Source organism: Beta vulgaris, chromosome 7 (genome assembly GCF_026745355.1).
Source record: "Beta vulgaris subsp. vulgaris cultivar EL10 chromosome 7, EL10.2, whole genome shotgun sequence".
Lineage (NCBI taxonomy): Eukaryota > Viridiplantae > Streptophyta > Magnoliopsida > Caryophyllales > Amaranthaceae > Beta > Beta vulgaris.
Window position 1 is genome coordinate 59311487 of NC_079208.1, and position 25800 is coordinate 59337286.

Genomic DNA, 25800 nt, shown 5'->3' on the forward strand with positions numbered 1-25800 from the left:
GCAATTTCGGTCTCGTTTGTAGGACTCGTTTGGTTACTATTATTGGAACCTAATTCTCATGAAAAGTCTTATTTCATGGGAAGTAAATTCCCTTGTCTATTTCCTAGAAAGTGGCTTTGGGTATAATTGATACAGGAATTTCTAATCACCAAGGGGGATTGGTGATTAATTTCGTACATTTCATGGGAATTTCCATTTCCTTGGAAATTCTATTTCCCATGAATTATCTATTTCCTGCATACCAAACAACTATCCTATTTTGTACTTCTTAAGAAATCCAAATTTCAGTGAAATTTGAGGTGAACCAAACGACCGCTGTAAAAAAAAATTGTCCATTGGCCGGGTCGGGCCAAATTTTTGTGTGTAAAGCCCGCTATTTCGGGCCAAAATCAGGGCGGGTAAAAAAAATAGACTGAAAAGTCGTTTTCGGCTTGCCCAAAGCCAAAAAAATTTGGATCGGGGCCAACCCCAGGCCGAAAAATTATGGCCAAAACCCGACCCAAAAGCGGACCGGGGCCGCCGACCGGGCCAAAATGATCACCTCTACTGTTAACCAACGTTTTGTATTCAGTATTTTCAAGGTATATGATAATATTGAACAAAAACAATTCGCATCAACATATTATTAACCTAGGAATTGATGTTGGCTCAAGTGGTGAGTTTTTCCATCTTCTCTAGCAAGGTCTAGGATTCAATTCCTACCCCAAGCATTTACTTGAGATTTAATGGGGGGAGGGGGGTTGGGGTGTCTGGCTTGTAATGGGCCTCTGGGTGGGGGCCTTGTACGAGAGCAACGCAAAGGATTTCTTCTTATCAATTTTTTTTAAAACAAATATTGTTGACCTTGTTTGGCAACTCCATACGTTTCCCTTTTCTTTTTTGTATTTTCTAGTTTTGGCAAATGGTCAAACAACGACAAATGAAGTATGTTTGATAAATGACTTTCCAATCCTAAAAAAATCACTGGAGCAATTTCGGTCTCGCTTGTAGGACTCGTTTGGTTAATATTGGAACTTAATTCTCATGAAAAGTCTTATTTCATGGGAAGTAAATTCCCTTGTCTATTTTCTAGGAAGTGGCTTTGGGTGTTTGATTGAGCATAAGAATTTATAATTGACACAGGAATTTCTAATCACCAAGGGGGGTTGGTGATTAATTTCGTACATTTCATGGGAATTTCCATTTCCTTGGAAATTCTATTTCCCATGAATTATCTATTTCCTGCATACCAAACAACTATCCTATTTTGTACTTCTTAAAAAATCCAAATTTCAGTGAAATTTGAGGTGAACCAAACGACCTCGATATTTTCTTCACAAGATAATTTGTGATATACTCCCAAACATCTTTAAAATAGTTAATACTACAAAGTGTGTCAATAAACTAGCCAGGCCAGTCGTTGATTGTCAAACAAGATCTTTGTTTATCTCTATTACATCAAGTAACACAACATACAACGGCCATAAAGAAAGTAACACAACAACAATTCGACAGGCAAAAATGTGGGTTTGGATCTTGAATTTGAGCTGGCTAAAATAAGTAAATTTCTTTGATCTTTCACGCGCATTTACAAGTAATAAGTGGGTGTATGTATGTGCTTCAGACCAATACTAGTATACTTTCTAGTAATCAACTTGACAATTAACTTAATAGAATTCTTAATTATAATAGTATGGACATAGAGCATGTATGTACGAAACACTAAGTTGGAAGCAATGTTGAAGACAAACTCTTGAGTTACAACACATCTATATCACAGTTTTCTCCCCAATGATAATAATTAATATGCGTAGTCTAATGATTTCATGATCATCAAATATATTTTTCATCCGCGGAGTATATAACAGTAACATTTTAATTTTTATATTTGCCAATATATAATAATTTTGACAATTTATATGTTTAAAATTCAAATGGTAAAACATATATACAGAAAGTATATATTTTGAAAATGCACATTAACATTAATACAACAACACATGCATATATATTATATGATAACATATGTCTTAAATATATTGGCAAAAAATAGTTTCAACTTAATTAGAAATGTGAATAGTTAAGAGTCAAAATGTTACAATTACAAAAAAAAAGCGTAGGAAATATGCATATACTATATTATTCTCTGAAATTATTGCTTTCATCATTATTAACACCAACTCACCAATACAAGTTGATGAATCTACAAACACACATATATAATTGGTAAGAGTTTGCCTTTGTAACTTAGAAATATTGGTTTTTACTCCTATGTATTAGATGTTGTTGAGGCCTAGTGGTTGAGATTCTTCTTATCCATTTATCTCATTTCTAATAATGTAACCAATAACTGTTATCGAGAAATTAATTAAGCGGCGGATTTTATGGATTATAAGGGTCATGATGCTCCTTCATTTTTGCATTGATATTCTTCTACTAATTTACAGTTTTCTACCATTATGCGAAAGAATGTTATAGACTGGTCATATCCTAGAAGTTAGTCATCATTTGTTTCTCTTTAAAAAAAATGACCTAACCGATAACTTTAACTAATTTTAAATTTCTCTTTATCGGAAAAAAAAAATGACCTAACTAGTTGAAATAATAACATGTGTTAGAGTTTGTCTTATAAGAAACGGCCTACTTTTAAATTAAAATTAGGTAATGATAAGCTCAATATTAAAAAGAGAATTAACCCGGCCAATAGTGAATAGTAGGTTAAGGGTAAGTTTATCCCTCAGACTCACCACTACACTTCAGACTCTGCCACATCAGTTTTCCACTAATTCAGACTCACTTCAAACTCTTTATACTTCTATACTTTATCCCCAGGCTCTAATCAAGACTCACTTGTTATTCATCAAAACATAATCCGATTTTTTTTTATATATAATTGGTTTGATTTTTTTTAAAAACTCACCCAATCAATATATGACATTTGGCAAGGGTGAGTCTTAAGTTGAGTTTTGTTTACAAAACTCATCTCGATCAAGACTCTCCCTAGTCTTGCATTAGTTTGATACCAAGACCCATGAAAATCTTGTCTCAAGACTCTCTTAAGACTTCCCCTAAGACTAGGGATATTCACACCCTAATTTCTTTCGTTGACTAGTTTAATTCATTTAGTGACTAGGTCTACTTTTATATTAAAATTAAACAGTCTCTTTTAATAATTTTTGTGGAAATTGAAAGATATACTACTATATGCTAGATTGCCAGCTAATTAGCTTTAGTGATAATTATCATGGATTCATGGCTATGTCAACTATGACTGAGTTGGGCTCATTATTATGTTTGTTGAATTTCAAATGTCGACTAACAAAAACTATTCAGGAGTAATGCATTAAAAAGTGCAATTAAAGTTTCAGTTACAATGTACATTGTCACAACCGAAATGAATAAAGATAATAATGCAAAAAAATAGCTGTCCATTTTGCCTTAAACATCCAATCATGGTATGAATAAAGAAGACATATAATCGGTGTGGGGAAAGGGAATGCACTTGGATTCAAAACATTGAAGTTAAGATCCAGGTTGATAGATAGATGTAGAATTTCAGATGGTTTGACTTGATGCTATTATACTAAGAACTATATATAGACACAAATAATACTTCCTCCGTTTCAAATTTAGTTGTAACGCTTTTTATTTTAGAAAGTTTCAATTTAATTGTGACACTTTTATTGTAGGTAATAGTTTCTCTCCATCTCTCTCCCAACACATAAGACGCTTTTATTTTCTTTCTCTATCTCTCTCTCCTCTTGAAAAATCGTTGAGGAGTCTGTGATTTTAAAAATATCACAACTAAATTGAAACGGATCGGAGAAAGTATAAGAAAAATCATTTAAAATCAGTCAATACTTAAGTTGTATCCTCTTTTATCAATGATAATATTTTATGTATATTTTTGTAAAAAAAAATATAATTAGAACATGTAATGGTAAATTCACTGTACATTATCGTTATTTGTTTTCACTTATAAGATATTTTCCAGAATAAGAGAATTTTTTTTATCACGCAATTTATATCATATGACTTCTAAAATCAAACGGGCAATTAATTTATATCCCGAAAAAATTGAAACATAATTCTAAATACATTCTCAAGTTTGTTGTTGTATATATTCCAACTTTTTGGTCTACTCTCAATAATTTGAGCACCCATAAAAAAATTACAATATATCCGAACTTGCCAATATTACAAAGCACTCGGAGGAAAAAAAACCAAAACAAAGATATATCCACAATAAATTAACTCCTCAACACCTGAAAATTTTGACAAAAAAAAAAAATTTCATAATTGATCTTCAGTAATACTCTCCAAATGAGGTTGCCAAATTCCACTTTTACCCCTGCTGCTTCTTCTTCTTTGATGCTTCCCAGATTTGGATTTACACTTCAATTTATTAGTTTGATCACAAACTATCACATTTTTATTTTCAAGATCATTATTTAATGTTGACAAATCTTCTAAACTCAAAAACTTACTATTATCATTATTATTACTATTTTGATCAACATTATTATTATCATCAATAATAGTAGTAATAATCTTAGGTTTATTACTAATTAAACCATGATCATTATCATGGTTTAATTTTTGACCATTGATCTTATTCTTAGAAGAAGTTTTTTTTGATTTAGAATGATCAGATGGTAGAGAAGAATCAGGGATTAAGAAGTAAATACTACCACGTTTAAGCTCAGAATCAGGTGATAAAATCATGATTTTTCTAACCATACCTTGAGAACAAGGTTTACTTAAGACATAGTTTGGATATGCATGGAGAATTTCACCAGCTGTTACAATTCTTGTGATTTCTTCTACATAACCATTAAGATGAACTATACGAATTAAGTCTAGTGCTCCACATGGAAGTACACATGCCAAACAACACCTTAAGCTATTTCCCATAATAATGTGAGATTTTTATTATCAAAGAAAAAAAAGAATTTTGTTTTTTTGATGATTTGATGAAATTTAGTTGATGGGTTTTGATTTTTATGGAGAAAGATTTAGTTTTTTTGGGAGTTTTGGGTGTTGTAATGATGTGAGGAATGTGGTGATGAAGAGAGGTTCAAAAAGTGGGGGTTGAGGAGGTTATTATATAGGAAGACTAACCTTATTATATAATACTAATAATATGATCTAACTATGATGAGGTATATATTATAATATAATGTTTTGGTTAATTGTATGTTTATTTGCTTAATATGATGAGATTACTAGCTACCCTTGGTTTTGAAGCTTTTAACTACCTATGGGATGATTAGGTTAGTTATATATGATAGAGTTTACTTATGGGAATATCTTATTTGGCCACCATGCTTCTAAATTAATCTTTGAATAACCTAGTAGTAAAGTAATTGGAGTAGTAAGTGCTAATTTTTATTATTTTCTTCCAAGGTAAGAGTGAAATATTTTGTTCCAAGGATGTCTTCGCCTAGCGGTTGAGATTGAGGTGTTGTGAACGATAGGTCACAAGTTCAAATCCCCCCTCCCGTTCATTGTACTTTGTACTGCCTTCGTGGCTCATATGGATAAAAAAAAAGAGAAATATTTTGTTCTAAAATTTTTGCTCCTCCAAGCTACTTTGGAACTTTATGGTGATTTTTAGGGGTTGTAAATGGACTAAGATTATATATATATATATAGTTCAAAATTTTGTTTTAGTTATTTATTTTTATAGATAAATTATGTTTGAATAGTGAAAATGTTCTTGCGAAGAAAATTTCAACATAGATGTATTTTTGGATATACTTTCTCTATTTTTTTAGTTGTATCATTTGCTTTTTTGCGTATTCAACATTATTATTATTTATTTGGACATTAATATATCTAATTGCGTATAAGTAAAAAATTCTAAAGATATTACTATTTGAAATCCTCGCAGTGAGACAAATTTAACAAGTTGATCCCTTGATTATCTTTTTTTCTTATACTTTATAATAATGAGAAAAAACTCATCAAATTTGATTGATGAGTGTTCAAATGTCAAATGGTGCATCTAAAAGAACAGAAAAGTATACAAACATGTCAAACCATTAATTGATAGTGTGGGACGTGAATTACTAATTAGCATAGAAGTTTACTATTGTAGTAATATGGGGTTACTTTTTTTAGTATGATATATATATGTGATCGGGTTATTTATAAGAATTATTAGGGTATAATGTGGTTTTCTTATTTATATATATGAGATTATGTTAAACGTATAACGCATAAGTGAGTTAGGAAATAATTACCCCATGCACATTCAAAAATCAAAGAGAGAATGGTTAAAATATAAATAGATGGAGTAATCATATTTTCTAATACAAGACTTCTATTATCATAATAATCTATACTAATATATTAAAAGGCGTGCGTAAACGATGAACGATGCCACGTGGCGCTCTCCTTAGGGAGTTTTAGTTCATGTAATCCATGTACAATAAAAAAAATTAGAAATTGCAAGGTTTTGATCCCATGACCTCATGGTTCATGTACTAAAGTTTTAACCACTAGACCAAGTTTTATTTAGTGTTATCATATCAAAGTACAATATTAATAAATGAAAATTTTTCTTACCCGAGAAATAGTCCGGGCCTAATAACTAGTTTCATACTTATATGATACTTTATCAACTAAAATAACCACAAGTGATTTATAATGATATGTTTTCAGTTATTCTGAATATAGCAGACTTCCCCAAAATAGAGCAACCCCTTTTCTTAAGGTGAGTTGATCTTAAAACAAATGTTACTGTATTTCCTATTTTCCCTAATCAATGCTGCTCAGACTCAAGTTGAGGTAATATATAAATATATAATTATAGTACTATAATTTAAAAGTGAAATGCATGACGTTGACTAGATAAGACAAACCTTGAAACTCACGACATAGCTTGTTTAGATTTAACCAATCTCTAATCTCATGGTTTAATGGGCAATACATGATGATGTGATTACTACATATTTTCTCCATTTAGAAATAGTCGTACCATTTCAATTTTGTGCACTATTTACATTTTACAGACTTATACTTAGATTGTTTTTGATGATTTATATTTTAGGAAAAACATAGTCATTTGAGGTCTTGTTAGATTTATTTCGATGTAATTTTTTTTAATAAACTTTTTTTAATTTTTATTTATTGATAATTAAAAATATTAATGGTTGAAATCATACATTGGCGACATGCGTGAAAGTTAAAAATGGTGCAACTATTTTTAAACGGAGGAAGTATAGTTGAAGTAGTTTTGAAGAACATAAACAATAGTTTCTCTGTTTTTGTTAATAAGTAATGAACTTATGATTAATTAAGTTAGCAAAACATGTTAGGTGGACCACACAACATGACCCATTACTGGTAATCGCGAATATTGGCAGAGTTGCGCCGATGAGAACGACTTATTTAAGACATTTGGTTAGCGTAAGACTGCATTTTAGAGGAGATAACATAGCAAACAGGAATTTAATAACTATTAATAAGGGGAAATTTTTAAAACCAATAAGAATATTAGAATAAAATTATTATAACAAAAGGAAAATCGCAATAAGAGAGATTAGGTACAAAATGTAAGATTAGAGAGTACAGCCTTGTTTATCAATTATCATGTAAACAACAATTGAGATTATGTTAAGACGGCTAAGAGCTCAACATCACCCACTTTGGCGTACAACAGATAAACCTTCTCATAGTATATAATTAAGTTCTATTAAATTAGTGAATATCGACTAACTTAGTTGTTAAAGTCTTGAGAGGTGATAGTTAAAACCTGCCTTTGTGGCTCTCTCTACACTAAAAAAAAGTTTATTGAGTTCATTTAAAGCTAATACATCATAAAAGTAAGTTGAAATAACTACGATTTAGCAAACTTCATTAAGCTCAAATAAGTATTTTTAAAGAGAAATTTTATTAATTGAATGTCAAATGACAACTACAATAGGTGTTATAGAAAAAAAAAAAATACAATCAGACAAGTTTAAATCAATCTCGTTTGCGATGAAACTACAATAAATTAAATCAGATCGGCCAAAGTAGCGCATGCGCCTTGTATTTGCTGAGTCTTGCAGCTATTAATGGTAATCATCTATCATTTTGACATAGTTTGGAGAAAAACATTCTTGATCTAACAATGTTGACCGCATTCGAGCTTCCATTACCTTCACATTGATAGTCTTGAACTTCAACTAATTAGAACAATTCCTCATACTTACAAACATACTAACAAGACTCACAACTACCATAAGAGAGAAAGGGATCTCCACAAGAGAGACAAAAATCCTTACAGCAGCGCTCGAGAAACTCTCATTATAAAGATGGACTAATTTATTTAGCAAAACAAACTAAAAACTAGAAATAGGAGGAGAAAAGGAGCTTCATATGCAGAGGGAAACAAAGGAGAAGAGGGGGCGGCGAGTTCAAATAAGTTCAGAAAAGAGTTAACACATTATAAAGTAAGTTCAAATTAGTGCAAACAACAAAAGTCGATAGAGAAAATACCTAAAAAAGAATATGTATACCTTGTATAATAAACACATAAAACTAATTATTGGGTATTTATTCACAAAAATTATATATAGAGAGAGTATTAATATTTTCAGCTATCTGAAAATATTGCCACGACTAACAATTACCACAAAAATTGATAGGGTATAAATCTATTCCTGGGACCTCAACCATTAATTAGCTTAAGCTTTTGGTTGAGTTGGTCATTTGACATGGTATCAGAGCCAGTGTGACAAAAGGTCACAGGTTCAAATCTCATCCACCCCTCTTTTCTCAGTGGAATATTTAGCGCTAGGTATGAGGGTAACCTGTGCTGCATCCACACTTCAAGCCCAAAGGGCTCTTGCGTGAGGGGACGTGATAGAGTATAAATCTATTCGTGGGACCTTAACTATTAGTTTAAGCTTTTGGTTGAATTGGTCATTTGACAAAGATTAATCCACACTAACGGCTATCACAACAATTGAGAAACTGCAGCAACCATACTACAAGTAAAGAAAAAAACACAATATTTGCTAAACAAGGTAAGTGATATTTCATGATAGAGTTGGAGAATGTGGTAAGAAACATTATAAGGAACGCCTTGTGGGAAGCTCATGACTTTCCAAACAAAAAAATTGTGTGAAAAGCTGATGAACAAAACTTAATTAAGTCAAAATTCATGCTTAAATCAGCCTAATATGAGTAAATCCATTTAAATTAGTTGCACTATATACGTAAATTTTTTTTTCAATATGGGACAACGGAGTAAAGGACAACATATTCATAGTTGTACCTAACGCAAACCACCCATGCAATATAACTGCCAGCTAAAGGGGAAAAAAGGTATAGATCTGAAAAAACAAAACTTTTCAAAGTTCATAATATGCCTCCAGATGATCAGTAAAATAACTTATATAGACTGCAATTTACAGTATTTAATGCAGTTTTCCCACTATTAACTATTGTAATTGCTCGTAATGTTTAAGTATGATTAGAATTCTAATGATATACTCCCCCCGTTTCAAAATATAAGACACGCACGATGTTTGAGGTCGAACTTTGACCGTTAATTACTCTCAATTTATGTTGATAAAAAAAATTTAAAAATAATGTTATTATAGTATTTTTCAAGACGAATCCAACGTTATAATTTTTATAACTTTTATTTATCATATTTGAGAGATATTTGTGGTCAAACTTCAAAGCAAATTTTTGTAAAATGTGAATGTCTTCTATTTTGAAACACAGAGAGTACGTAACTTTTTCTATTTTTACTGTGGTGGGAAATTGAGGAAACCATTTGTAATATGGTTCTTCCTAGTGGCATTTACAGTTTGGATGAAATTACGGCAAAAAAATAAATTTGTTTACCTAATAGGTTATCTACCCATTAGAGATATACACTAAAAATTAGTAGAGTTCAACTCAATATTGTTAATAATTTTTAATTGTCTAATTTTAGTGGGTAGATTACTCAATTGGTAGATGTATCAATCTCCGAATTACGGATATAGATTCTCTAGCTTTAATTTGCATTAATGTGTTGCAAAATTGGACCACTTCACCGCTAGTATAACGCGTAGCAAGTACAATTTTTGTGGCAATATACTGTACCTGTTTCAGCTTCTTAATCTTGCCTCTTCCAAACTTGAAGCAATTTGTTAAAGTTCAATTGGATTGCACGAGGAAAATTGACGTTAATTTATCGTGTGCGAGCAATTTTTTTTCTTTTCAAAAACGCTTCAAATCTTATATGTATACTTAATTCGAGATAAGGAGAGCCAAGTGGTTGATCTATTGCATGTTTTTACTGATTTACATTTGAAGTTTAAAATTTAGAATTTATGTAGTCAAATTTGATTAATCTTGATTTTAATTTGTAAGGGATTTAATTTGGTTAGCATGTAAAATGAAATAAAGTATGTTTATTCGTGTTAATTTTTTAATTTAATTTATAATTGTACAAGATTTATTTGTCAGCAATTTTTTCAAATGTCGAATATGAACTTTCTTTTTAGTTTGATGTTGTTTGGTTTATTCTTAATTTGTGTTAATTTTCAGATTATATGAAAATGGGTCTGGGTAACCCAATAAGAAGAAGGAGAGTTACGCCAACTTACAAGCTAGGAGATTCCATCCTAAAACCAATTGGTGATAGGAGAAGTAACTCCTAATATTATAAAGTGGTTTATTCTCTCCTCTTTCTCCAATGTGGGACACTCACAAGTAGACATTAGAATTTAAAGCTAACTGGAAAGGTAATAAGAAATAATCCTCTTAGGAGATTGACAACCTGTCGAGGTAAACCCTTACCCAGTTGCTTGATTAGAAGCCCAGTTTAGAAAAGACCCACAACCCGGGCTCTGATACCATGCTAATTTTCATATTATATGAAAATAGGCCTGAATAACCCAATAAGAAGGAGGAGAGTTTAGCCCACTTACAAGCTAGGAGTTCCATCCTAAAATCTTGGTGATAGGAGGAGTAACTCCTAATCTTATAAACTTGTTGAAAAATGACATAAAAGTCGGTATTAATGATGTCAAACAACAACAATAATGACATGAAAAAGTTTTAAATATAACGAAACAGTTCCAAAAATGATATGAAACACACCAATAATGACATGAAAAAGTTTTATAACGACATAAAACAGAATTATCAGTTCGCAGACATAAAATGTTGCTACACCCAAGATGCACACATCTTTATAACCGTACTTTGATTATACATAAACTGGCCAATGATATATATATTTTATTAGAATAGTAATTAATTTGTACTGACTAATGATCATTGATTATACTAATAAACCTTGCAGAAATACCTTCTAATCACAACGGTCCCGCAGATACGAAGCTTCGTAGCATGTAGGTTTCGGGCACCGCCCTAAATTTTGATTGAGTAAATTTGTTTGTTTGTTAGATTTAAGTCCTAAATTTTGTTGAATTTACATGGGCTCACTTGCACGAGGAGTTTGAACTTTGAACTTATAATCAGAGATTCTTAATAAAATTGAAACCATAATTGAACAACGTGAGTATATATGTAAAGTTAGTGCTTGCCTCTGACACCAAAGTCCAGGTGGAGTCATGATAAAATTATTAAAATTTTTACCTATAATCATCATCTTCATAATTTTTTGTAACCTAAAAAACCTCTATTCTGGTGGACTCACCTCTATAATTGAAGCTTTACAACTGTGATGTTTTCCCCCACTGTGTTATTTTGACACTGAATTTTCGACCTGTTTAAGTAGGTGGGCTAACTGACACGACCCGTATATTAAACGGGTTGGGTTGGGTTTGAGCTATTTTTACCCGAATCCAACATGGCAATCCGCCAATCCGTTTAACTATATTCTACTATCAATGTTATTAGTTGGACTCGAAAAATTTAAAGTTGTTTCATAAATATATACTCCATATTTATTCTTTGGTTGTTCGGTTTGTTTTATTTAGGTAAGACATTAATGTAAAGGACGTGGGTTAAGAAATATATTGCGTATATTTGTATAGTTTATGTATATATGCGCGCTTGTTGATAAAAGAGTAAATAAACGGGTCATATAACACGTATGGTCAGGTTAGGTTTGAGTGTTGCTGACCCGTTTAGGGTTAGGATTGAGGTGTATTCGACCCTTTTACATACGGACCTAACATGAATTTGACATGACACAATCCATTTACTAGCTCTACTTGATCCCAAGTTCATGTCCTTGAAGAGCTCATTTATTCTTTTCTCTATATTTAATTTAACAATCCAAATATTCCTTGTTTTATCATTCCACAAATACAGAAAAAAAGTCTTTTTTTTTACGAGGTACGTATAATACCTTGACATGATATGAGCGTAAAAGTGGTTCAAGAATCAGTTTTCTTTTTGTAAAAGATAATAAATATACCAAGAAAAATGTATGATCCAATGAGGCTACTACGAAATATTTACTCATCGGGGGATAAGCTCTTCTGTTCTGATTACAATAAAGGAGCGTAGAAGACTAGAAGGGGATCGTGCACCCACTTAGAAAATTTGCTAGATTCGTCTCTATAATCTAGTGAATAACTTGAAACGTTTTTCGAATTTAATAATCGAGTAAGGTAAAATATGCCCACCTTAACCGAAAAATAAATTTTTAACGTTTCTCATGAAGTTTGAACCCATTACTACAAAGTTCTATGTTGAGGATCGAGATTACATTCCTAAGAAGTGATTAAACTTGTAGCCCCAATCACACTTCCAATCTTCATCCAAAAAAAGTTCACCAAAAAAAAAAATTCACCATAACTCAATAAATTATTAATAGAGATGTGCGTTTAACAATCTTTTGCTTAAAACTTTGGAAAATTTGTTTTTAATAAGTCAACTTCTCAAAATAAGTCAATCTTTTGATTATTTTAGAATAAGTTAACCTTGTATATCTACTTCTACCGTAAACGAGTTAATGACTTTAAAATTATGATACATCAATGCATGTCACATTTTAATAGGATGACATTGTGATTGAACTCAGGGTCTGTTCTCTTCGGCATAAAACAGCTGAACTGAACTGAACTGAACTGAACTGAATTGAACTGAACTGAACTGAATTGAAGTGAACTGAACTGAATTGAACTGAACTGATCTGAACTGAACTGAATTGAACTGAACTGAACTGAAATGAATAGTGATATGTGAGAGTAAAAATATTGTCAAGAGCTGAACTGAACTGAACTGAACTAGTCTGAACTGAACTGAACTGAACTGAATTGAATTGAACTGAACTGAACTGAATTGAACTGAACTGAACTGAACTGAATTGAACTGAACTGAACTGAACTGAACTGAAAATAAGCTGGGGAGAACAGGCCCTCATTTATAGCAAAAGTAGATACAAGATTAACTTATTCATAATTAATCGAAAGGTTGACTTATTTTAAAAAAAACGCGCAAAGATTATTTTATTAAAAATAATTTTTCGACCTTTTGGATGTTTATTCTTTCCTTTATGATCTAACACTTTCTCCCAAGTCCCACCAATCTTGAATCCTAAGCTATACTAATTCAAACCATATTCATTTACTTTGTTGTATTATACTTCACATGGAGTATATTATAATACTCCCAACGATGTAGATGTGACTATTTTAGCTGGCAATCAGCCTCCTTGTAATATTTGTGCCTAATTCATTGCATCTTTGCTCTTTTAGATTTCCATATCTTAACGAAATCCAACTTAATTCTGCATTTTAATTCTTTTGGTGCATAATTTAAATTAGTAACATTTACTTAATTAGGAGTAATATACAAAACGCGCATTAGTTTTGTCGTTAATGCATAAACAATATGCGTAACAATAGGTTTAGGTATCTGCATTAAGTTTGATATTCGTATTTGGGTGCTACTTTTTTTGTCATTAGCATGTGTAGTATGTCATTAGCAAGCTAAAAGAAAATGAAGTAAGTTTATGATCAATTAATAATACTAATTGCTCTAATCGATGTAGTAAGTGAAAGATTTCTTATTATTGGTCAAATTTCCGTACGTTCTAGTATCGGAAACTAGAGCTTCCATGTAGTATAGTGGTTGAGATGAGGTTAGGTGCCCGAAGCAGCTTTTTGGATTGACTTTTGGCTTATTGGCCCACAAACTCTTTAATAAACCGCCAACAATCATAATCAATTTTGCCACACTTTTGCAAACAGCTGGCTTAAACAACCAGCTTAAAAAGCCAATATATACCGCCAATGCTTCTAGCCAGTCAAATAAGCCAACTAAACCAGCTAACAGCTAACAACCGATTGCCAAACAACCCCAAAAGATAGACGATTTATATCTTACCTTTATCTATGAATATTAACGAGCCAATTCGGAATCGAATTTGGAATTGCTCAGTTTTACTCGTTATACCCTGTTTGGTGATTAGAGTTTAGAGTTTAGAGGTTAGAGTTAGAGTTAGAGTTTGTGGTTAGATGATTACTTTTTTGTTCAGAGGATTTGACTGCTGATTTAAATAATTATTGTGTAAAGGTGTTTGGTAACACTTAGCTGATTGTTTAGAGTTTTGTACTTTTTAGAGCATGTAAAATGATATTTATGGACATATGTTTTTTTTTAAAACAAATTTTAGTATTAATTATATGGACAAAATAGTCATTTGTTTTTTTCTCTCTCCAAAACTCTCATGAAAAAGCTCCTCTACCCAGCTTTTTCAAAAGAGAGTTTTGATCAGAGTTTTCGGTACAAAACTCTCTTTAATCCTCTCTCTCACCAAACACCCAAGTTAGAGTTTTTATTGGTCAAAACTCTAAACTCTCTCCAAACCTCTAAACTCTGAACTTTTTCGAATTGAAAATCTTAACTCAACCTAAAACTCAGTGAAAATCTTAGCTCCATACTAGTTGTACATTTGTTAATGTGGGATTATTTGTCATTTTATAACAACAAAACTAAAATTTTCTCATATTATATGTCATCAAGAGTTCAATGGTATCTTTCTAGCACTGGGCTTCTATAACAATCGAGTCATTCCTACTTCCACAAAATTATCAAAGTTGAGACTATAAAAATGACCGTGGAAAATAGAACCCTCTCTCCAAAATACTCCCTTTGTCAGTTTGTCACAAAAATGTTGCTATATTTGCTTTTTCACAGTTACGGGATGCAACTTCAAATACCAATATCTTGAGTTACATATATGAAAATAATATAAAAATTATATATCTGGAAAATACAAATCGGGACGAATTAAATACAATCCAACATGACTATGATTTTTCTTATGTATATCAACCAAAAGACAATCAAAGTTACCAAGTGAATTCTCAATGTCAACGATCAAAATGTAGCAACATTTTTAGGACAGAGAGAATACCTAGTAGGATGTCCGGTTCAAGACCTTAAAATAACAAATTCCATTCAAACTCAAGTAAAATAGACTAGAATTCCATCTTCTTACATATTAAATGTCCCTTGCTTTTTTCTTGTTTTCTTTTTTGGCAACAATCCCTTGCTTTTTACAGTAAGCATCTTATACATACACTAATACACATTTAAAATCTCTCAAATTGTAATAAGAAATTGACATAGTGTAGCAGAAAGATAGAAAATGTATGCATACGTACATACAAGATGATGTTAATTGCCAAGTTTAATTGCTAATTCTTTGTACGGTTTGAACATTTTTTTGTACGTTACAATTTCATAATCTATATACATAATTAGTGTCACTTTTGCACGAACAAGTATATAAATCAGAAGTGAGAAATTTAGCAGCATAATTAGCATATCGTACGTTTGGGACCACAACTTTGTCATATGCTTTCATTAACAACTTGCAAGTTCCTGATTTTCTGATCATACATGAAGTATATATAATGTGGCTATGTGCAACTACATTAAAAATTATTATTATGCTAATTAAATTTGTGGACACTATTTCTCTGATATTTGATATATTCTGGTTTTTTGATCCCATAAATTGTCAGGACTTAATTAGGTTAAATATTAGCATTTTAGCTGTCATATACTTCGATTGTTATATTGAATTAAAGAATACTGCAAGCCATCAAAGCCAAATAACTTCATTAAGCTTTCATGATCTCTGATTTAATTCAGTTAAAGACTAAGTCAAATGATGAGTACAGCAAGATCAGAAGATGTTCTTGCACATTGAATATATATTTTTTTGGGCCCCTACTGGGATCTGTTGGTAAGAAAAAGAACCCCTACTACTAGACTAGCACCTCGCTCAGATCAGCCAGCGCAGCTAAACATGTCAACGCTTGAGAGTAAGGGGGATATAAGGAAATCCCTACTTCTAAGCACTAGTAGGTAGTAGAGTTCGAACTTGTGACCTTGTTCCTCGCCACCTCCACCAAGCAAGCTTGGTTGAATATATATTATATACGTTCTCTCATCATATTGATGTATTTTGAAAATGGGTTTTTTTAACGTATAATACAAGGCATAAATTAAAAGCATCAAAATTTCTATATAAGATAAAAAGTTTTCATTTTGAAATTCAACTACACAAAAAAATTGTATGATTCTCTCTATTCTCAGTATCTATCCTTATTTATTATCCCTAAATAGAATCTTGTTGGATTATATTTTATTTTAATGAAATTCTTGACTTATACCTTATGGCGTAGGTTAGAAAAGTCCTTTGAAAATTATCACTAAATTATTCTATTAAGTTTTTTTATCTTATTCCTTCTAGTATTGCATTACAACTTTGACTACGTGAGTCACGTTAAAACAGAAAGTTACAACTTTGACTATGTGAGTCACGTTAAAATAGAAAGTTATGAGAAATAGGAAAATTTTGATTAAAATTGTACTCAACAATCAAGAATATGTGTTTAAAAACCATAAATCCTATAAGCACGCATATATTTAGTTTGAACATAAATTTCTAAAAAGTTGTACGTTGTCATATATTGTGCGAACTTATATAACTTCATATGTCCTTATGTCATGGAATGAGAAACAAAGAGAGACCATGCCACTATTATGAACATATACAACAAATTTTTACAACTATTCTATTACATGGTAATGTTAAAAATTGGTAATTTTGCAAAATACATTAGAAAGTGATAACAATAACATGATAGATGTTTGTAAAGAAGAGGGAATAAAGCATGGCAATAGTAAGCTTCATGAATATGTAAACCGACATTTTCAATTAACTCAAGGACATCCCATGTTTTCCCCATGTTTACAAGACCCCACATCTATAATTGGATGAGACATGCATTTCTCTTCATCTCTTATTCTTTCTGCAAATCAATGCATGTAAAATTAAGATTTAAGTCACAAGTACTCAATCACATTTCTTTTTGTCAAAAAAGTTCTTTGAAGTTTTATCATTTCTGTGATTTATGCATGCACAATCTTGTGTGGTAGGGTCGTATTTCTATACAAGAGTGTATAATATGTACGTCGTAGTAGCGCACAATAGACTAGTAGTTTTTTTAATTGTTTATCCAGATGTATCACATATACACATACTGTAAAGAAACTCTACTTTAGGCGATAAAATAACAAAAATTCCTTTAAACAATAGGTCAACTAAATGATTAGATCCTTCAAGATACGCCAAAATCTCGAAGAAATTGCAACAGTTCTATCTTTTAAACCCGGAAAATTGAAGTTGAACAGATGAAATGTATACCAAGTCTCCTATACATGTTATAGGAGTATAATTAATTCTAGTAGGACAAACTACAACAAAATGGAACTTTGTATTATGTGCAGTAACTACCTTGGTGAACTAAATTGGCAATAGAATTATGCAACACAATCACCAAAGGGAATAGTTTAACACTATGCATTGCATCGTAGTTGCAATAGATTTATCAATCAAATCAAATAGAAGATACACTGAGGATTTCTAGGGCCAGCAGACCTTGGAAATGTAGTTCAATTGCACAAAAATCCAAGAAATTTCCTTCTAATTTCTATAAGAAAAGTTGATTTACAGTTCATATATGACATATTAATTAATAGTGAACGATGATTTCGAGATCGAAACTCATTATATAAGTAAGTTTGAGAATGTCTTAAGCTAATAATACATTTATAGTTCAGCTGACTAGTTTGATATGAAGCACGCATGCATGCATGCATGCCATTGATTTGGTGCAGTAGAAATCAGTGATCACGCCTACCAAATCCATTATATGCACGAGTGCACAGCGGAAATCATGTTAATTCCAACTTCACAAAGATTTTCTTCGAGCTGTCCTCTTTCAGGCTTGTTATTCTTTAAAAAAATTGATAAATATTACATCTCATATGATAGTAAGGATATTTCACTAGGAGTTGTTTCGGTATTGAACAAAAGAATACCTGATATTGCGAGAGCGTCATGTAGAATGATTCTTGAACCTCGCCGGTAAGGTGTGCCTGCGAGATTAAGGTGTATTGAGTTATGGAGCCTTCGACGCTCAGGTTATATCGAAAGATGGATAAATATTAGAGAGAAAGTATTTTAAATAGTGGAGAGAGATCCACGTACGTTGACCCTTAGTCGAATATTTATAATGGTGACTTATTAGGTTAAACAAAGTAAATGAATCGCTTAGGGCCTATAGGCGTATCATGAAATATTCCAAGTAGATGAATGATCATACTTAACTGTGCCGGTATGGTATTGTCAAAATAATTGAGAATATACACCACTTTGATTGTCGTTCTTATTATTCACATAGTAAACTTTTTTTTATTAAAGATGAACAATTTAAAGAATATTAGGAAGTCGTGGCATAGGTATGTCAATAATACAATAACTAGGGCCTAGGACTGTACAAAAGTATAACCTGGTCTTTAAGGATGTATGAGAAGTGGTTTAATAGAAAAGAGGGTGCTACTTGGCCTTAGGAAGACTTTAGGAATGTATATATCAAATATTGCAAACTACAAGGCCTTTAAGATAAAGGCAAAGGAGATTGTCTGACAAGCAAAGACAAAGGTATATCAAAAAGTAAACTATAAATTTAAACGAGAATTAAAGGATGTCAGAAATATTTATGAAATACTTCATTCGTTTTCGAAAGTTATTTCTATTTTGATCGATATTCTTTCACAAAAATACTAAATATGAACAACAAAAGAAAATGGAGGGAATAGTAAAGAAGAACAGATGTTGAACATTGCAAAAAATAAAAACCAAAAATCATCCTAACTATTTTTAGGATAGAGAGCAGCGAGTACTTTAATAACTTATTCATCATAAGTTAGATAGTGTTACATTGACATCTTTTGTTGAGGAATATGAATTATGAAGCCAAATTGAGAATACTCCCATGAATAGATCAAGTGGAGGCAGGGTGGAGCCTATAGCTCAGAGGACTAGAGCACGTGGATACGAACTACAGTGTCGAGGGTCCGAATCCCTCCTCGCCCCAACCGACCCAAGGGAAGGACCTTTCCCCTTTTAGATGCAAAAATCTTAAAATATAGAATAGAAAAAGATATTGAAGAGAACGAAATCAAGGGAAGTAGGTGGCCCATTTATGATTCTTATTGGTGTTTGAAGATGCCTAGGGGACATTGGTATTAAATCTTCGACATACTTTTAGAACAAGATTTTGGAGGACAAGTATGACACAAGATTGGAGAAAAGGCACATTATTACCACTTAATAAGAACAATGTCATACATTGATAAACTATAGATTGAGAAAATGTCCAAAAATTTTGGAAAACCAATTTGGTCGATGTTGGGATGACCTATAACGCAAGGCATACATCTTTATGAGACACATAAATTATAATGAGATATTGCAAGGCGACGATGCACAAAATTTTGATTGACCTGAAAAATGCTTATATATGATAATATAGTTGCTGATAATAAGACTCTATTGACTAGGCCTAGGGAGTAAACTGAGTATGACAGATTGCCAGTATCATCAACATACTCCTCGTCTCTCAACAAGGGCACTGAGGCAGAGATCCATGCTTCCCCTACCAAAATATTGTTGGACCCATCAACAAGCCACACACGGCGGTGCACCTTCCCCGTAATATGCTCTTTGCTGCGGTGCAGATTAGCATGGTCATGCCATGACATACTGACATGACTCGCTCGTTTTCTTTGAAGTACAACACGCAGACTATCAGATCAGCAGCAACTTAACTCGCCACCTCTAAACAATTCCGATGGTCATAAGAAAGATCCTGACGTCGAATGGGATAGCTAGTATAACAGAACAGCATAGAAAGTTTTGTTTGTTCAGGGATGACTAAAAAGATCAAAGATAGTATCCCATCCTTTCTTTGTTCAGGCAGGATTCGAACAGAATTCTCTGGGACAACTCTCAGGAGACATTTATATCTCTGCCTTCCATTCTAAGCATAGCCTCAAACTAACAAGTTTCCTATAAGAGGAAAAAGAAAATTTATAAAATCAACAACTCGCTGAAGTTGTTTCGTAAACAACTTCACTTTTCTTCTAGCAAGGCCTGTATTATACATACTTCTACTTTCATACACTTTGCATAGCTCTCCCGGCTATCAATTGCGATAGGATCAAAAATATTATTCTTAATCATGGGAGCATGCTGAGTCAGTCAAAAGTACAAGCTCAGCAACAAATATTCTTCCAGCAAAATCCAACAAATTTCACAACCTTAAAGGTGCTTATGGCGCGATTGGCTCCGGCCATATATTGCATTAGATTGTGTATCCTTTAGCACTAACATTAGACCTCATTGTTGTATCCACGGCAGTAGCAGCAAACCAACATAGATTCGTTAATACAGACAGCTTCAAAGGTAAGTATGTCATTCAAACAAGTTAAACATAAAACTCAAGAATTAATAAGTATATCATCCTTGTAAGAAACTTGTAGCTTCCAATGAATTAATTACCATGATCTTCCAAACGCTAAGTAAAAGCTCCGCTGAATCCTTAGAGTCGTGGATGAAGAAGGTATGATCAATAAAATTACAAACTGCATAGTTTTATTTTTATAGCAAAGTAAGCTTTCGAGGTATAATAAGGCAAGGCATGCAAATTTTTCTAGTGAATACTTGAAGAAGGCTGTGAATACTTCAGATTTCAGACTCGAAAAATCAAATATGGGAGTTTTTGCCATTTCGCTGTGAATCATGCAGCAAAGGGAGCAACTTTGTACCGTACAATACGGGTACTAAGAATGAATAACACAATTGTTCTATGAGAGTAACTTTAAGGTGGGGAGAGTTATGGAAAAGGATGAGTGAGAAGAATATAAGTGATTTTTCCAGCTCATTTTGTGTTTAATTTCCCTAGGATCGTTCTTACATGGTCGGCCAAAATTTCAGACGTTGGGATTACCATTGTTGATTTGGCAAAGATCAACAAACTTGTCCTCTGCTCTTCACTGTGTGATGAAAACAGGACAGATATACATACCTTGATAAGGTGGATTTTCTGAGAATTATCCCTTGCTTTTAAGTCTTAAAGCACTCCTGCCACTGATTGCAGTCCTGCTATTGATTCTGCGGAATTATCCGTCTTTTACATTGTAATAATAAAATCTTGCTATAGCTGAAAATCTTGAGCAATGTTGAGCGCTCGTCAACAGAGAAAGCTTCAGGCGACTCCTATGGGACAAATACAGATGGCAATTTGAGTTGAAGGGTTGTTTTTGTGTTTGGTCTCATGTCAATTTCAGGTTGTTCACAATATAAAACAAATTATATACAAGATGTATGATAATAGCATAATATGATAAGTTGAACAATCAGGTCAAGTTCAGGTTAATTTTGTGTACATGTCGGGTCGGGTCGGGTCGACACAGCTACGAAGAGAAGAGGTTAAGGAAGAGCCTCCATTTTTCTGCTCAGTGAGCCCCCACAACTTTTACCTAAGAATCAATTTTTAAAAGGGACAATAAAAAGATATAACCATGCTTCACCTTTTCTATGACTAGAGCATAACAGTAAAGAAACATCTCCTTCAAGTATTCACTAGAAAAATTTGCATGCCAAATGTAGAGAAAGTCGAAAACAATGCAGGATGGTTTTGTCAGAAAGATGTCACTTTAAACTATAGATATCTTTGTTACTTCCTTACTACTTGTATATCTTGACACATAAACTAAGTTTTCTATATCTGCTAATAAAAGATGAAGGATCTCTTCGAAGCTACAAAATTCATCCAATTGTTGCCACTTGTTCCTGGCAAAGTGGCAAGCATCATAACACGCTACTATAAATCCCCGTCTCACTAACTAGTCAACAGCATATATCAGTCCTCAAAAGATAATGGCACCAAAAAATTTCTCCCTCTTCTTAACAACGCTATTAATAGCTTTATCCATTATCAATGTTAGTTCCCAAGCATTATTTCCTGCCATCCTCATATTTGGTGATTCAGCAGTCGATACTGGCAACAACAATTTCATCACCTCTATCGCATCACCAAATAGAGCTGATCATCGTCCTTATGGTCGAGATTATCCTAATCATAAGCCAACAGGTCGATTCTCGAATGGGAAACTCATCCCAGATTTCTTGGCTGGCACACTTGGGTTAAAGGAGACCGTACCTTCGTTCTTGGATCCAGGACTTTCGGATAAGGACCTGATCACGGGTGTCAGTTTTGGGTCTGCAGGGTCTGGGTTTGATGATCTAACAAGTTTGGCAACTAGGGGAATCTCAATGTCAAAGCAGGTTGAGTACTTAAAGAAATACATAGAGAGACTTGAAAAGATAGTCGGGGAAAAGAAGGCTAAAAAGATAATCAAAAAGGCTTTAGTGGTTATCAATTCTGGGACTAATGACTTTGTGATCAATTACTATGACCTGCTTACAAGAAGGCTGCAGTACAATGTAACTGGATACCAAGATTTTGTTCTCAAAAGACTTCAGAGCTCTGTTGAGGTTCTAGCTTTTTCTTTGCTCCCTCCTCCCCCGTATCAGTAGCGATCCTTTATCTCACTTGGTGTCTTATCTTGTGTCCCAAGTAGTTCTCATCTTGACACATCACCTGCTCTTATATATTATATAAGGTAGTTTAGATTGATGAGGTGTCAAAATTAGAAAGAAGTGGGACACAAGATGAGACATTAAATGGGACATGTGATCTCAACCCCCTCCACCAAATAAGAACGATGATTTCTACAAACACATAACGAGATAGTTATAATTATTGGCTGATTGTTTCTTAGCCCAGTTTTAACAACTATTGATGACCCTAAGGTTAATATCACATTATCATATACTCTAATTTCTCAGAAATCTGAACCTGCAGGAGATGTATGAGCTTGGATGCCGTACAATGATAGTGTCTGGGCTACCTCCAATCGGTTGTCTTCCAATTCAAATGACTGCAAGATTCAAAATGCCAAATAAAAGGAAGTGTTTGGAGGACCAGAATTCAGATGCCATGTCATATAACCAAAAGCTTATGAAACTCATATCTCGTGCACAAGCATCACTTCCAGGGAGTCGAATATTATATGCAGACGTGTACACACCATTTATCGACCTGATTACTAACTCGGAAAAATACGGTAAGAGATGAAATTTTAGTTAACATGAATACTACGCGTTGTATTAACAACTAAGATGGAGGTTATATTGTTTATCACATTTACAGGATTCAAAGTGACAAATAGAGGGTGTTGCGGAACAGGTTATATTGAGACAGGAAGCCTGTGTAATATGCTAACACCAACATGTAAGAATGCTTCAGAATTTATGTTTTGGGACAGTGCTCATCCCACAGAAGCAGCCTACCAGTATGTTCATGATTATTTGATCGAAGAACTTGGCCCTCAGTCAATTGATGACCCTGAGTTTTCTATTTCCAAATGATATTCAGACTTTTATAGGTCATGTAATACCTGTACAATATGTTTCGCCTTTCAAACATGTCAGCAACCTGACATTAGTACCTAACTATTGAAGAACCCTCTCAGATTCTATAAACAGGAATGCAGGTATAATGAAATATGTCAGATTTCTTCATCCTGAAGCTGCGATCTAATCTCTCTTTATTTAAAAGAGCTACTTCCATTCTAGATTTACAGGACTAGGAAAAAAAAATGTAGCAGTATGCAACTTCTTACAGAATTGAAATTTTGGTATTGAGCATTCTGCTTATGCTGACACAAATCAGGTGGAGATGACATGCTAGCAAAGTGGCTGCTAACCATAAAGCTAGGATTAAATGCTATGGAATCGCGAGATATTTATAGGTGGAAGATTCTGCTAACTAGAAAAACTCCACAGCTGAACAAACCTATTACTTAAGGATGTTACAGGAGCACACACATAAAGTAAGGCTAAGAAACATATACTCCCTCCATCCCAGAGCTGATTTGACATTGCTTTAAGATTAAGGAATAACAACGAAGATTAAATAGAAAGAACAAATGGGTAGATGGAAGTGGGTCCCAATTGTAGAGATAAAAAATAGGAGGAAAAACTAACCAAAAACACATCACTTAACTCTGGGACAGAGGGAGTAATCACCACTCGCCAACTTTGTCCTATCATTAAGCACCAAAGCTAATTTGACATCAGGAACTATGAAGCTCCTTAAAAATGTCCCAAAATATCAGAAACTCAGAAGCAATAGATTGGCTGTAGATCTTCTGTAGTAAGAGGATGTTTCCACAGAAAATCATTCACCAGCAGGCCACAATTAAGGAAATATATCTTGGCTCTATTTTTCCCAATAGATCTGAACTATGCTATACATAACTTTCTTGATCCTGTCATCCCCAAATAGAAAGAGTTTCAAACCATCAGCAACCAGTGCCAGGGTACAACATATTACACACTGTCTATACCACACAAATTTAGTCTCAACTTCAGATCTCAGTTCAATATTAGTGGTCATCAGCAAGATTCTGATCCTCCGCAATGGCCAAACGCACCCCATGGTCCCCATTTCTACTCCCCAAAAATAATTATTAAGAAATCGACGACAAACTTACAAACAATCCAGTGGAGCTCCTCTGTTAGTGGGTCTCAGGGAGTTCTAGACATATACCTTAACCGTAACTAGATAAGACTTAATTAGAAAAGCGAAAAGAAAAATTAAAGGAAAATTCTTCAAAGTACATAATACTTAAAACACTTGGCAGTGGGAGAATTGCAATAAGTTGAGGAAATATTGCAGCAATTGCTCAAGCTGGAGTGTCATATCATGATTATAGCTTAATATGTAGGTTTTCTCCAGTTAAATAATCTCCCATCATGAAGTACTGGAGGGCCTCAAAGTCCAAGGAAATAATATTGTACTCTGGTGCCAATCCAAAATTGAATGGCCTTCCAGGAAACTTTGGACATCGTTTATCACATATGGACTCTGTTATTAAAGACCTGATCCGCTTTAATGTCTATACTCTACAGCCTAGGTTCTTGCCAGGATCACCTGACCCACAAAAATAATTTATCTTCGTTTTAGTAGAAAAATCAATTTATCTTCTAATATTGAACTAACCACTAACCTTTTCAGATCTTATGAATTCTCTGCAAAAGGCACACCTACCATACTCAACTTACAAGCCAGCTAAACGAGTGTTGATGCTAAAAGTCCAATATAGCGAATTGACTCTCTGAATATGATGGGGTGTGAGCAAAATATACTATTTAACCTTTTGATAATTTCTAATATGATTTGTACAACACATCATGGGAATCGAATTAACTATCACGAACAGATTAAGGAACAAACATGGAATGCAAGATGAAAATTAAGCTACAGCAATGAATAAGATATTGAAGTTGACTTAAACAAACAATCATTAACATCAACTGAGATAATGTAATAGCTGGCTTCGCACATGTTCTATATGCAGAGGATTGGAGTAAACTAACCCAGAATCCTGATGTCAGCAAAAGGACTCCAAATATCCAGG

The 25800-nt window shown here is 33.1% G+C and overlaps 2 protein-coding genes across 2 annotated transcripts; one reads left to right on the forward strand and one right to left on the reverse strand.

Annotated features, from left to right (window-relative positions):
- Positions 1 to 4067: 4067 nt before the first annotated feature.
- LOC104900204 (uncharacterized) lies at positions 4068 to 5074 on the reverse strand. The gene has a single exon (XM_010687575.4). The coding sequence runs from the start codon at positions 4891 to 4893 to the stop codon at positions 4273 to 4275; it is 621 nt and encodes a 206-aa protein (XP_010685877.2). The 5' UTR covers positions 4894 to 5074; the 3' UTR covers positions 4068 to 4272.
- A 16934-nt stretch (positions 5075 to 22008) lies between these two features.
- On the forward strand, positions 22009 to 23899 carry LOC104900205 (GDSL esterase/lipase At2g30310). Its single transcript, XM_010687576.4, has 3 exons — positions 22009 to 22810; positions 23181 to 23442; positions 23529 to 23899. The coding sequence occupies exons 1-3, from the start codon at positions 22193 to 22195 to the stop codon at positions 23744 to 23746; spliced, it is 1098 nt and encodes a 365-aa protein (XP_010685878.1). The 5' UTR covers positions 22009 to 22192; the 3' UTR covers positions 23747 to 23899.
- Positions 23900 to 25800: the final 1901 nt, after the last annotated feature.